This window comes from Heptranchias perlo, chromosome 2 (genome assembly GCF_035084215.1).
Source record: "Heptranchias perlo isolate sHepPer1 chromosome 2, sHepPer1.hap1, whole genome shotgun sequence".
Taxonomy (NCBI): Eukaryota; Metazoa; Chordata; class Chondrichthyes; order Hexanchiformes; family Hexanchidae; genus Heptranchias; species Heptranchias perlo.
In genome coordinates, this window is record NC_090326.1 from 169,554,362 (window position 1) to 169,567,318 (window position 12,957).

Here is a 12,957-nt window from a genome sequence, read left to right on the forward strand (position 1 = left end):
TTGGCACTTTGGATACAAAACTGGCTTAGTGGCAGAAGGCAGAGGGTGATGGCCGAAGGTTGTTTTTGTGACTGGAAGCCTGTGGCCAGTGGGGTACCACAGGGATCGGTGCTGGGTCCCTTGCTGTTTGTGGTCTACATTAATGACTTGGATATGAATGTAAAAGGTATGATCAGTAAGTTCGCTGATGATACAAAGATTGGTAGGGTGGTAAATAGCGAGGAGGATAGCCTCAGTCTGCAGGACGATATAGATGGGTTGGTCAGATGGGCGGAACAGTGGCAAATGGAATTTAACCCGGAAAAGTGCGAGGTGATGCACTTTGGAGGGACTAACAAGGCAAGGGAATACACAATGAATGGGAGGACCCTAGGCAAGACAGAGGGTCAGAGGGATCTTGGTGTGCAAGTTCACAGATCCCTGAAGGCGGCGGAACAGGTAGATAAGGTGGTAAAGAAGGCATATGGGATACTTGCCTTTATTAGCCGAGGCATAGAATATAAGAGCAAGGAGGTTATGATGGAGCTGTATAAAACACTGGCTAGGCCACAGTTGGAGTACTGTGTGCAGTTCTGGTCGCCACACTACAGGAAGGATGTGATCGCTTTGGAGAGGGTGCAGAGGAGATTCACCAGGATGTTACCAGGGCTGGAGCGCTTCAGCTATGAAGAGAGACTGGGAAGATTGTGTTTGTTTTCCTTGGAGCAGAGGAGGCTGAGGGGGGACATGATTGAGGTGTACAAAATTATGAGGGGCACAGATAGGATGGATACTAAGGAGCTTTTTCCCTTCGTTGAGGGTTCTATAACAAGGGGACATAGATTCAAGGTAAAAGGCGGGAGGTTTAGAGGGGATTTGAGATATAACTTTTTCACCCAGAGGGTGGTTGGAGTCTGGAACTCACTGTCTGAAAGGGTTGTGGAGGCAGGAACCCTCACAACATTCAAGAAGCATTTGGATGAGCACTTGAAATGCCATAGCATACAAGGCTACGGACCAAATGCTGGAATATGGGATTAGAGTAGACAGGGCTGATGGCCGGCGCGGACACGATGGGCTGAAGGGCCTCTATCCGTGCTGTATAACTCTATGACTCTATGACTCTATGAATTGAAGAGGGGCAGGTGGAAGAAGTAGCAGTGGGAGAGCATTTTGGTGGTAGTGATCATAATACAGTTAGTTTTAGCATAGTTATGGAAAAGGACAAAGACAGAGCAGGAGGTAAAGTTCTCAATTGGGGAAAGGCCAATTTTACTAAACTGAGAAGTCATTTAGCAGAAGTAAACTGGAAACAGCTACTTGAAGGTAAATCAGTGTCAGAGCAGTGGGAGACATTCAAAGGGGTGATTCAAGGGGTTCAGAGTAAACATGTTCCCACAAAGAAAAAGGGAGGGGCTGCCAAATCTAGAGCCCCCTGGATATCGAGAAGCATTCAGGATAAGATAAGGCAGAAAAAGAAAGCTTATGATAGACACCGGGAACTCAATACTGCAGAAAGCTTAGAGGAGTATAGAAAGTGCAGGGGTGAAGTTAGAAAGGAAATTAGGAAAGCAAAGAGAGGGCATGAAAACATACTGGCAAGTAAAATCAAGAAAACCCAAAGCTCTTTTATAAATACATTAAGAGCAAGAGGATAACTAAGGAAAGAGTAGGGCCTATTAGAGACCAAAAAGGTAATCTATGTGTGGAGGCGGAAGATGTGGGGATGGTTCTTAATGAATACTTTGCATCTGTCTTCACAAAGCAGAGGGATAATACAGGGATTGAAGTTAAGGAGGAGGAGTGTGAAATATTGGATGGGATAAACATAGTGAGAGAGGAAGTGTTAAGGGGATTAGCATCTTTGACACTGGATAAATCACCAGGGCCGGATGAAATGTATCCCAGGCTGTTAAAAGAAGCCAGGGAGGAAATAGTAGAGGCTTTAACAATCATTTTCCAAACTTCACTGGATACAGGCGTAGTGCCGGAGGATTGGAGGACTGCTAACATTGTACCGTTGTTTAAAAAGGGAGCGAGGGATAGACCGAGTAATTACAGGCCAGTCAGTCTAACCTCGGTGGTGGGCAAATTATTGGAATCAATTCTGAGGGACAGGATAAACTGACACTTAGAAAGGCACGGGTTAATCAAGGACAGTCAGCACGGATTTGTTAAGGGAAGGTCGTGTCTGACTAACTTGATTGAATTTTTCGAGGCGGTGACAAGGAGGGTCGATGAGGGTAGCGCATTTGATGTAGTCCACATGGATTTTAGCAAGGCTTTTGACAAGGTCCCAAATTGCAGATTGGTCAAAAAAGTAAAAGCCCATGGGATCCAAGGGAATGTGGCAAATTGGATCCAAAATTGGCTCAGTGGCAGGAAGCAAAGGGAAATGGTCGATGGGTGTTTTTGCGACTGGAAGGCTGTTTCCAGTGGGGTGCCGCAGGGCTCAGTACGAGGTCCCTTGCTTTTTGTGATATACATTAACGATTTGGACTTAAACGTAGGGGGCATGATTGAGAAATTTATGGATGACACAAAGATAGGCCGTGTGGTTGATAGTGAGGAGGAAGATATCAACGGACTGGTCAGGTGGGCAGAAAAGTGGCAAATGGAGTTCAATCTGGAGAAGTGTGAGGTAATGCATTTGGGGAGAGTAAACAAGGCAAGGGAATACACAATAAATGGGAGGATACTGAGAGGTGTAGAGGAAGTGAGGGACCTTGGAGTGCATGTCCACAGATCCCTGAAGGTAGCAGGACAGGTAGATAAGGTGGTTAAGAAGGCATATGGAATACTTTTCTTTATTAGCCGAGGCATAGAATATAAGAGCAGGGAGGTTATGCTGGAACTGTATAAAACACTAGTTAGGCCACAGCTTGAGTACTGTGTACAGTTCTGGTCACCACATTACAGGAAAGATGTGATTGCACTAGAGAGGGTACAGAGGAGATTTACGAGGATGTTGCCAGGACTGGAGAATTTAGCTATGAGGAAAGATTGGATAGGCTGGGGTTGTTTTCCTTGGAACAGAGGAGGCTGAGGGGAGATTTAATTGAGGTGTACAAAATTATGAGGGGCCTAGATAGAGTGGATAGGAAGGACCTATTTCCCTTAGCAGAGGGGTCAATAACCAGGGAGCATAGATTTAAAGTAATTGGTAGAAGGATTAGAGCAGAAATGAGGAAAAACTTTTTCACCCAGAGGGTGATGGGGGTCTGGAACTCACTGCCTGAGAGGGTGGGAGAGGCAGAAACCCTCAACTCATTTAAAAAATACCTGGATGTGCACCTGAAGAGCCGTGACCTGCAGGGCTACGGACCAAGTGCGGGAAAGTGGAATTAGGCTGAGTGGCTCGTTTCTCAGCCTGTGCAGAGACGATGGGCCGAATGGCCTCCTTCTGTGCTGTAAATTTTCTATGATTCTTTCTATGATTCTATGGTTTGGTAGGAAGTTTCCTGCCCATCGATGGGTGGTGAAGGGAGAGACCCAGTGCAGCGACAACAAATAAAACACACAAATTACTGAGGAGGGCAGAATTCAGAAACCCTAACACAGTGACAAAAGTTTTAAACCGATTTCTGATCTATCGCCAATGCGATCTTTTGACTAAAAATCTTGTTTAATTTGGTTGGTGAAGACGGACAGTGAGTCAGCGTGAAAGCACCTGTGTTTGGAGAGGGATTTACCACATTCACAAGGTGGTTAGTTGCAGGGCAGTGGGCCCCACCAGGAGCATCGGGAGCACCACTGTAACACGGGCCACAGCAGCGGCACCTCTCCTCCGCGCTCTCTCTTTATTAAAGAGGGGGCAGGGCGACAAGAGTCCGAAGGCAAACCTACATCGTCTGTTTATCGTAAGTAAACAGGAATGACCGGATTGTGACACCGATGCCCAAAGCCCCAGACCCCGGGGCTGAAGGGTTTCACACCACAGATGTTCAACCTTCTCGAGTTTGTTGAGAGTGGTTTTAATCTTCCCCTCTCACTTTCTCATTCTTTCTTCCCCCCCTTCTCTCTCCCTTTCCCCTTCTCTCCCTCTCTTACCGTTCCCCTCCCTCTCCCCATCTCTCCCCTTCCCTCTCTCTCTTTTCCCTTCACTCTTTCTCTTTCCCCTTCTCTCCCTTTCCCCTTCTCCCTTTCCCCTTCTCCCTCTCTTTCTTTCCCCTTCTCTCTCCCTTGCCCCTTCTCCCTCTCTCTCTCCCCTTTTCTCTCCCTTCCCCCTTCTCCCTCTCTCCCTTTCCCCTTCTCTCCCTTTCCCCTTCTCTCTCTCTCTTTCCCCTTCTCTCCCTTGCCCCTTCTCCCTCTCTCTTTCCCCTTTTCTCTCCCTTTCCCCTTCTCCCTCTCTCCCTTTCCCCTTCTCTCTCTCTCTTTCCCCTTCTCTCCCTTGCCCCTTCTCCCTCTCTCTTTCCCCTTTTCTCTCCCTTTCCCCTTCTCCCTCTCTCCCTTTCCCCTTCTCCCTCTCTCCCTTTCCCCTTCTCCCTCTCTCCCTTTCCCCTTCTCCCTTTCCCCTTCTCCCTTCTCTCCCTTTCCCCTTCTCCCTCTCTCTCTTTCCCCTTCTCTCTCTTTTTCCCCTTCTCTCCCTTTCCCCTTCTCTCTCCCTTGTCCCTTCTCCCTCTCTCTCTTTCCCCTTTTCTCTCCCTTGCCCCTTCTCCCTCTCTCCCTTTCCCCCTCTCTCTCTTTCCCCTTTTCTCTCCCTTACCCCTTCTCCCTCTCTCTTTCCCCTTTTCTCTCCCTTGCCCCTTCTCCCTCTCTCTTTCCCCTTTTCTCTCCCTTTCCCCTTCTCCCTCTCTCCCTTTCCCCTTCTCCCTCTCTCCCTTTCCCCTTCTCCCTTTCCCCTTCTCCCTCTCTCCCTTTCCCCTTCCCCCTCTCTCTCTTTCCCCTTTTCTCTCCCTTGCCCCTTCTCCCTCTCTCTTTCCCCTTTTCTCTCCCTTTCCCCTTCTCCCTCTCTCCCTTTCCCCTTCTCCCTCTCTCCCTTTCCCCTTCTCCCTCTCTCCCTTTCCCCTTCTCCCTTTCCCCTTCTCCCTTCTCTCCCTTTCCCCTTCTCCCTCTCTCTCTTTCCCCTTCTCTCTCTTTTTCCCCTTCTCTCCCTTTCCCCTTCTCTCTCCCTTGTCCCTTCTCCCTCTCTCTCTTTCCCCTTTTCTCTCCCTTGCCCCTTCTCCCTCTCTCCCTTTCCCCCTCTCTCTCTTTCCCCTTTTCTCTCCCTTACCCCTTCTCCCTCTCTCTTTCCCCTTTTCTCTCCCTTGCCCCTTCTCCCTCTCTCTTTCCCCTTTTCTCTCCCTTTCCCCTTCTCCCTCTCTCCCTTTCCCCTTCTCCCTCTCTCCCTTTCCCCTTCTCCCTTTCCCCTTCTCCCTCTCTCCCTTTCCCCTTCCCCCTCTCTCTCTTTCCCCTTTTCTCTCCCTTGCCCCTTCTCCCTCTCTCTTTCCCCTTTTCTCTCCCTTTCCCCTTCTCCCTCTCTCCCTTTCCCCTTCTCCCTCTCTCCCTTTCCCCTTCTCCCTTTCCCCTTCTCCCTCTCTCCCTTTCCCCTTCTCCCTCTCTCTCTTTCCCCTTCTCTCTCTTTTTCCCCTTCTCTCCCTTTCCCCTTCTCTCTCCCTTGTCCCTTCTCCCTCTCTCTCTTTCCCCTTTTCTCTCCCTTGCCCCTTCTCCCTCTCTCCCTTTCCCCCTCTCTCTCTTTCCCCTTTTCTCTCCCTTACCCCTTCTCCCTCTCTCTCTTTCCCCTTTTCTCTCCCTTGCCCCTTCTCCCTCTCTCTCTTTCCCCTCCCTCCTCCCCCCACCCCCGACCTTCCCAGCAGAGGTCTCTCTGTATCTGGGCCCCTGCAGCTCAGTGCCATGAACTTTCCAGATACTCTGGCTGTGTCCTCGGTGTGTTTAAAAGCAAGAGACTCATTACACCGTCACCGACTCCCATTCTATCCCAGGACTGTGTAACGCCTCCCCTCCGCCGGCCTCCAGCCCTTTCTAACCCAAGCCTGGAGTTGCCTGATCCCTGTTTCCCGATTCCCCTACCCTTCTCCAGTTCTGCTGGTGCCCTGCGCTCTCCCCAGGCTTTCTCTAACTGACTGTCCAGATTTCCGCTGCCAGACTGGGAGGCTCGGCTGCCTTTATTTTCAGATGTGCGGGTCGGCCCTGCGATGATCCGTGTGTTACCAGTGTTGGGCTGTGCATCTGTGTAAAAAATCTGCTTCATTCAATCTGAATGCACCAAGAGAGTCAGCGTGATTGTTGAATATTTGGAGATTGGATTTTATAAATGATTTTTTAACCTGTTTAGATGTTATGTAAAGATAGGAATCTAATATTGTAACAAGGGGCAGAGCCCCTCTCCTTGCTCTGGCTCCTCTGTGTGACTCTCACCGGGGGTACAGTTCCATGCGCTCCCCACCAGCACCTCCCCCCAGTACACATTCTTCACGTCTGAGCCTAGGCATTGTGTCGGGAGCTGTTTGACTACGGAGGGCATCACAGGTGAGCCTGAACCTGTCTTTACCCAATGTTCGCGCATGGAGACGCTGGCTAGCAACCCGGAGCAGAAGCCCTGAACGGCCTTACCCCCTCCTCCCTTATCCCAGTGCACCGAGGCCAACACCTAGACCCCCCACAGCTGCAACCGAGCATTTAGCATAGATTGGAGATCAAACCAGGCCACAGTTCATCACACCGGGCAGCACAATAAACTGGTGGGGAGAGGCTGACGGTATCACACCGTGTGATACTGGGCTGTGGGGGAGAGGCTGACAGTATCACACCGTGTGATACTGGGCTCTGGGGGGGAGGAGCTGACAGTATCACACCGTGTGATACTGGGCTGTGGGGGAGAGGCTGACGGTATCACACCGTGTGATACTGGGCTGTGGGGGAGGGGCTGACAGTATCACACCGTGTGATACTGGGCTGTGGGGGGAGGGGAGGGGCTGACGGTATCACACCGTGTGATACTGGGCTGTGGGGGAGGGGCTGACAGTATCACACCGTGTGATACTGGGCTCTGGGGGGGAGGAGCTGACAGTATCACACCGTGTGATACTGGGCTGTGGGGGGAGGGGAGGGGCTGACGGTATCACACCGTGTGATACTGGGCTGTGGGGGGAGGGGAGGGGCTGACGGTATCACACCGTGTGATACTGGGCTGTGGGGGAGGGGCTGACAGTATCACACCGTGAGGTACTGGGCTGAGGTGGGGGGAGGAGCTGGTGGATACAACCCATGTAGACAGAGGGGACAGAAAGCCCTGTGATGTGCTGCATTGGGACAGTAGATTGGACACACTGAACACGCAGTGAGTTAGGCCGCGTAAATCTGATTATTTAATAATCTGTTATCGTACACGTCAAACCGGGGTTCCGAGCACTTCCTTCCGGTACAATTCACCTCACGTCTCCGGATAGGGGTTTTGTTCGGAGAAAGGTTTTGCCGTTTGTGAACCGCTCTCGATGTTTTATCAGCCCCCCCCCCGCCCACCTCCCTCCTCTCCCCCCGCGGGGAGGCGGAGGGGTTCAGAAGTTTGCCACGTAGGAGTGCTCCAAGATGAAGTATTTCTGCGATGACTGGCGCAGTGTGATGAGGACGTGCTGGAGCGGGTACAGGTCGATGGGGGAGGGGAACGGGAGGAGGTTGACCCTTGCCAGTGGGAGTTTGATGAAAGGTCCAATGCCAGAGTGCAGAGGTCTCGATGAGATGGGCGGCAGGTGGAGCTCTGGAGAACAAACAGAAAATACAAATCACTGGGAAACAGCAGCGATGCCACGAGAAAAAGAAGCACGGATACAAAATAGAAAATACCAAGAGATGCAGATCATCTGAGAGGGGAAGATGTCCAGAACTGAGATCGCTGGATATCTTCATGTCTTCACACTCTTCCCTTGGAGAGAATAGTCTGCAGTAGTGGGAGGATTTGCAGGCTGGTTAACAGTCTGGCAGGGTGGCGATTTTATTATTTTTGTATCGTCACACCCTTCCCTCGGAACGGGACGCTGACACGCCACGTAAGCCACCAGCGTAAAAATGGCGGCAGGTGCGTAAGGGGCAGGTTGTGGTCACGTTTGCCTCCCCCAGTGCACTCCCGCCCATTGTCGGGGGTGGCGGGGTTAATATTAACTCCAATATCTGCCCCCATATGCAGCAACTTACCCTTCCCATTCACCACTCATCGACAGTAATCATAGAGTCATACAGCACGGATAGAGGCCCTTCGGCCCATCGTGTCCGCGCCGGCCATCTCTTAGCTTTTGGATATTCCTTAAAAAGTAGCTGCCAATAGGTGGTGCTACCTTTTGGGGGGAAGGTGTTCTATGATAGAATAGTCGTATAAGGATTAAAGATAGGAGGGGCTCGATGGGCCAAAGGGTCTTTTCTTGCCACGGACTTTCTCTGTTTTCTGACCCAGCATCAGCCTGGATTCATCGTTCAGTTACTGACCGGCCTGCTGGACGTGCCCAACATTTCCTGGTCCCTTCATTAATGATTCACTGCAGGAAAGCCCAGTGGCAGACTCGTGACTTACTATCCATCTGCGCTGCCGTCACTGAGCTTCTCGTCTCCCCCAGTCTCAGGATAGCCCGCTTCCTACAGACAGGAAAACAAAATGTGAATGTATTTAGTGGACAGTTTAACACAGTCTAAATCCCAGCATTGGTCAATCTCATTTCTAAATGCAGGCCTCTTTTCCACAAACAAGGAACTGACCGTCAGCGGGGATCCATTACCCCTCCGTGAATCACTCTTTAAAGATTTACTAGGGTGCTACCAGAACTGAGAGATTATACCTATCAAGAAAGGCTGAACAGGCTGGGGCTCTTTTCTCTAGAATAGAGAAGGCGGAGGGGTGACCTGATAGAGGTCTTTAAAATTATGAAAGGGTTTGATAGGGTAGACATAAAGAAGATGTTTCCACTTGTGGGGGAGACCAGAACTAGGATCAAATATAAGAGAGTCACTAATAAATCCAATAGGGAATTCAGGAGAAACTTCTTTACCCAGGGATTCAAAGATTGGCAGGCAAAACTGTAATCAAACAATAGGCGGCCCTGAAAGAGGAGATGGTTCAGGTACAGTCTAAGTACATTCCCACAAGGGAGAAAGGTAGGGCAACTAAAGCCAGAGCTCCCTGGATGACAAAAGAGATGGAGAGTAAGATGAAGCTGAAAAAAGGGGCGTATGACAGATGTCAGGTTAATAACACAAGTGAGAACCAGGCTGAATATAGAAAGTTCAGAGGGGAAGTTTGCAGATGACACCAAGATTGGTGGCATTGTGGACAGTGAAGAAGGTTATCTAGGATTGCAACGGGATCTTGATAAATTGGGCCAGAGTTTAATTTAGATAAATGTGAGGTGATGCATTTTGGGAGATCGAATCGGGCCAGGACCTACTCTGTTAATGGTAGGGTGTTGGGGAGAGTTATAGAACAAAGAGATCTAGGAGTACAGGTTCATAGCTCCTTGAAAGTGGAGTCACAGGTGGATAGGGTGGTGAAGAAGGCATTCAGCATGCTTGGTTTCATTGGTCAGAACATTGAATACAGGAGTTGGGATGTCTTGATGAAGTTGTACAAGACATTAGTAAGGCCACACTTGGAATATTGTGTACAGTTCTGGTCACCCTATTATAGAGAGGATATTTTTAAACTAGAAAGAGTGCAGAAAAGATTTACTAGGATGCTACCGGGACTTGATGGTTTGACTTATAGGGAGAGGTTGGATAGACTGAGACTTTTTTCCCTGGAGAATCATAGAATCATAGAAGTTACAACATGGAAACAGGCCCTTCGGCCCAACATGTCCATGTCGCCCAGTTTATACCACTACGCTAGTCCCAATTGCCTGCACTTGGCCCATATCCCTCCATACCCATCTTACCCATGTAACTGTCCAAATGCTTTTTAAAAGACAAAATTGTACCCGCCTCTACTACTGCCTCTGGCAGCTCGTTCCAGACACTCACCACCCTTTGAGTGAAAAAATTGCCCCTCTGGACCCTTTTGTATCTCTCCCCTCTCACCTTAAATCTATGCCCCCTCGTTATAGACTCCCCTACCTTTGGGAAAAGATTTTGACTATCGACCTTATCTATGCCCCTCATTATTTTATAGACTTCTATAAGATCACCCCTTAACCTCCTACTCTCCAGGGAAAAAAGTCCCAGTCTGTCTAACCTCTCCCTGTAAGTCAAACCATCAAGTCCCGGTAGCATCCTAGTAAATCTTTTCTGCACTCTTTCTAGTTTAATAATATCCTTTCTATAATAGGGTGACCAGAACTGTACACAGTACTCCAAGTGTGGCCTCACCAATGCCCTGTACAACTTCAACAAGACATCCCAACTCCTGCATTCAATGTTCTGACCAATGAAACCAAGCATGCTGAATGCCTTCTTCACTACCCTATCCACCTGTGACTCCACTTTCAAGGAGCTATGAATCTGTACTCCCAGATCTCTTTGTTCTATAACTCTCCCCAACGCCCTACCATTAACGGAGTAGGTCCTGGCCCGATTCGATCTACCAAAATGCATCACCTCACATTTATCTAAATTAAACTCCATCTGCCATTCATCGGCCCACTGGCCCAATTTATCAAGATCCCGTTGCAATCCTAGATAACCTTCTTCACTGTCCACAATGCCACCAATCTTGGTGTCATCTGCAAACTTACTAACCATGCCTCCTAAATTCTCATCCAAATCATTAATATAAATAACAAATAACAGCGGACCCAGCACCGATCCCTGAGGCACACCGCTGGACACAGGCATCCAGTTTGAAAAACAACCCTCTACAACCACCCTCTGTCTTCTGTCGTCAAGCCAATTTTGTATCCAATTGGCTACCTCACCTTGGATCCCATGAGATTTAACCTGATGTAACAACCTACCTTGCGGTACCTTGTCAAATGCTTTGCTGAAGTCCATGTAGACCACGTCTACTGCACAGCCCTCATCTATCTTCTTGGTTACCCCTTCAAAAAACTCAATCAAATTCGTGAGACATGATTTTCCTCTCACAAAACCATGCTGACTGTTCCTAATTAGTCCCTGCCTCTCCAAATGCCTGTAGATCCTGTCCCTCAGAATACCCTCTAACAACTTACCCACTACAGATGTCAGGCTCACTGGTCTGTAGTTCCCAGGCTTTTCCCTGCCGCCCTTCTTAAACAAAGGCACAACATTTGCTACCCTCCAATCTTCAGGCACCTCACCTGTAGCGGTGGATGATTCAAATATCTCTGCTAGGGGACCCGCAATTTCCTCCCTAACCTCCCATAACGTCCTGGGATACATTTCATCAGGTCCCGGAGATTTATCTACCTTGATGCGCGTTAAGACTTCCAGCACCTCCCTCTCTGTAATATGTACACTCCTCAAGACATCACTATTTATTTCCCCAAGTTCCCTAACATCCATGCCTTTCTCAACCGTAAATACCGATGTGAAATATTCATTCAGGATCTCACCCATCTCTTGTGGTTCCGCACATAGATGGCCTTGTTGATCCTTAAGAGGCCCTACTCTCTCCCTAGTTACCCTTTTGCCCTTTATGTATTTGTAGAAGCTCTTTGGATTCACCTTTGCCTGATCTGCCAAAGCAATCTCATATCCCCTTTTTGCCCTCCTGATTTCTCTCTTAACTCTACTCCGGCAATCTCTATACTCTTCAAGGGATCCACTTGATCCCAGCTGCCTATGCATGTCATATGCCTCCTTCTTCTTTTTGACTAGTGCCTCAATCTCCCGAGTCATCCAAGGTTCCCTACTTCTACCAGCCTTGCCCTTCACTTTATAAGGAATGTGCTTACCCTGAACCCTGGTTAACACACTTTTGAAAGCCTCCCACTTACCAGACGTCCCTTTGCCTGCCAACAGACTCTCCCAATCAACTTCTGAAAGTTCCTGTCTAATACCATCAAAATTGGCCTTTCCCCAATTTAGAATTTTAACTTTTGGGCCAGACCTATCCTTCTCCATAGCTATCTTAAAACTAATGGAATTATGATCACTGGTCCCAAAGTGATCCCTCACTAACACTTCTGTCACCTGCCCTTCCTTATTTCCCAAGAGGAGGTCAAGTTTTGCCCCCTCTCTAGTCGGGCCATCCACATACTGAATGAGAAATTCCTCCTGAATACACTCAACAAATTTCTCTCCATCCAAGCCCCTAATGCTATGGCTGTCCCAGTCAATGTTGGGAAAGTTAAAGTCCCCTACTATTACCACCCTATTTTTCTTGCAGCTGTCTGTAATCTCCTTACATATTTGCTCTTCAATTTCCCGTTGACTATTTGGGGGTCTGTAGTACAATCCTATCAAAGTGATCTCTCCCTTTGGGGTGATCTTATGGAAGTCTATAAAATAATGAGGGGCATAGATAAGGTCGATAGTCAAAATCTTTTCCCAAAGGTAGGGGAGTCTATAACGAGGGGGCATAGATTTAAGGTGAGAGGGGAGAGATACAAAAGGGTCCAGAGGGGCAATTTTTTCATTCAAAGGGTGGTGAGTGTCTGGAACGAGCTGCCAGAGGCAGTAGTAGAGGCGGGTACAATTTTGTCTTTTAAAAAGCATTTGGACAATTACATGGGTAAGATGGGTATAGAGGGATATGGGCCAAGTGCAGGAAATTGGGACTAGCTTAGTGGTATAAACTGGGCGACATGGACATGTTGGGCCGAAGGGCCTGTTTCCATGTTGTAAACTTCTATGATTCTATGATTCTATCTAAGTGAAAAAGGAAATAAGAGGGGCAAAGAGAGAGTATGAGAATAGACTGGCGGCTAACATAAAAGGGAATCCAAAAGTCTTCTACAGGCATGTAAACAGTAAACGGGTAGTAAGAGGAGGGGTGGGGCCGATCAGGGACCAAAAAGGAGATCTACTCATGGAGGCAGAGGGCATGGCTGAGGTAGTAAATGAGTACTTTGCATCTGTCTTTACCAAGGAAGAAGATGCTGCCAGAGTCTCAGTAAAGGAAGATATAGTTGAGATACT

At 48.7% G+C, this 12,957-nt stretch overlaps 2 protein-coding genes across 3 annotated transcripts in view; one reads left to right on the forward strand and one right to left on the reverse strand.

The window, feature by feature from the left end:
* Window positions 1–12,957, forward strand: part of LOC137300050 (fucolectin-1-like) — a 433,112-nt gene that overhangs the window by 146,966 nt on the left and 273,189 nt on the right. The gene's annotated exons all lie outside the window — the stretch shown is intronic.
* LOC137300004 (WD repeat-containing protein 97-like) overlaps window positions 7,272–12,957 on the reverse strand; it is a 129,526-nt gene continuing 123,840 nt past the window's right edge. Inside the window, exons 16-17 of the mRNA XM_067969081.1 lie at window positions 8,483–8,544; window positions 7,272–7,675 (exon numbers count right to left, since the gene is read on the reverse strand). Of these exons, the coding sequence (XP_067825182.1) occupies window positions 7,476–7,675; window positions 8,483–8,544 (262 nt within the window). The 3' untranslated portion in view covers window positions 7,272–7,475. The remainder of the gene's footprint in view (window positions 7,676–8,482; window positions 8,545–12,957) is intronic.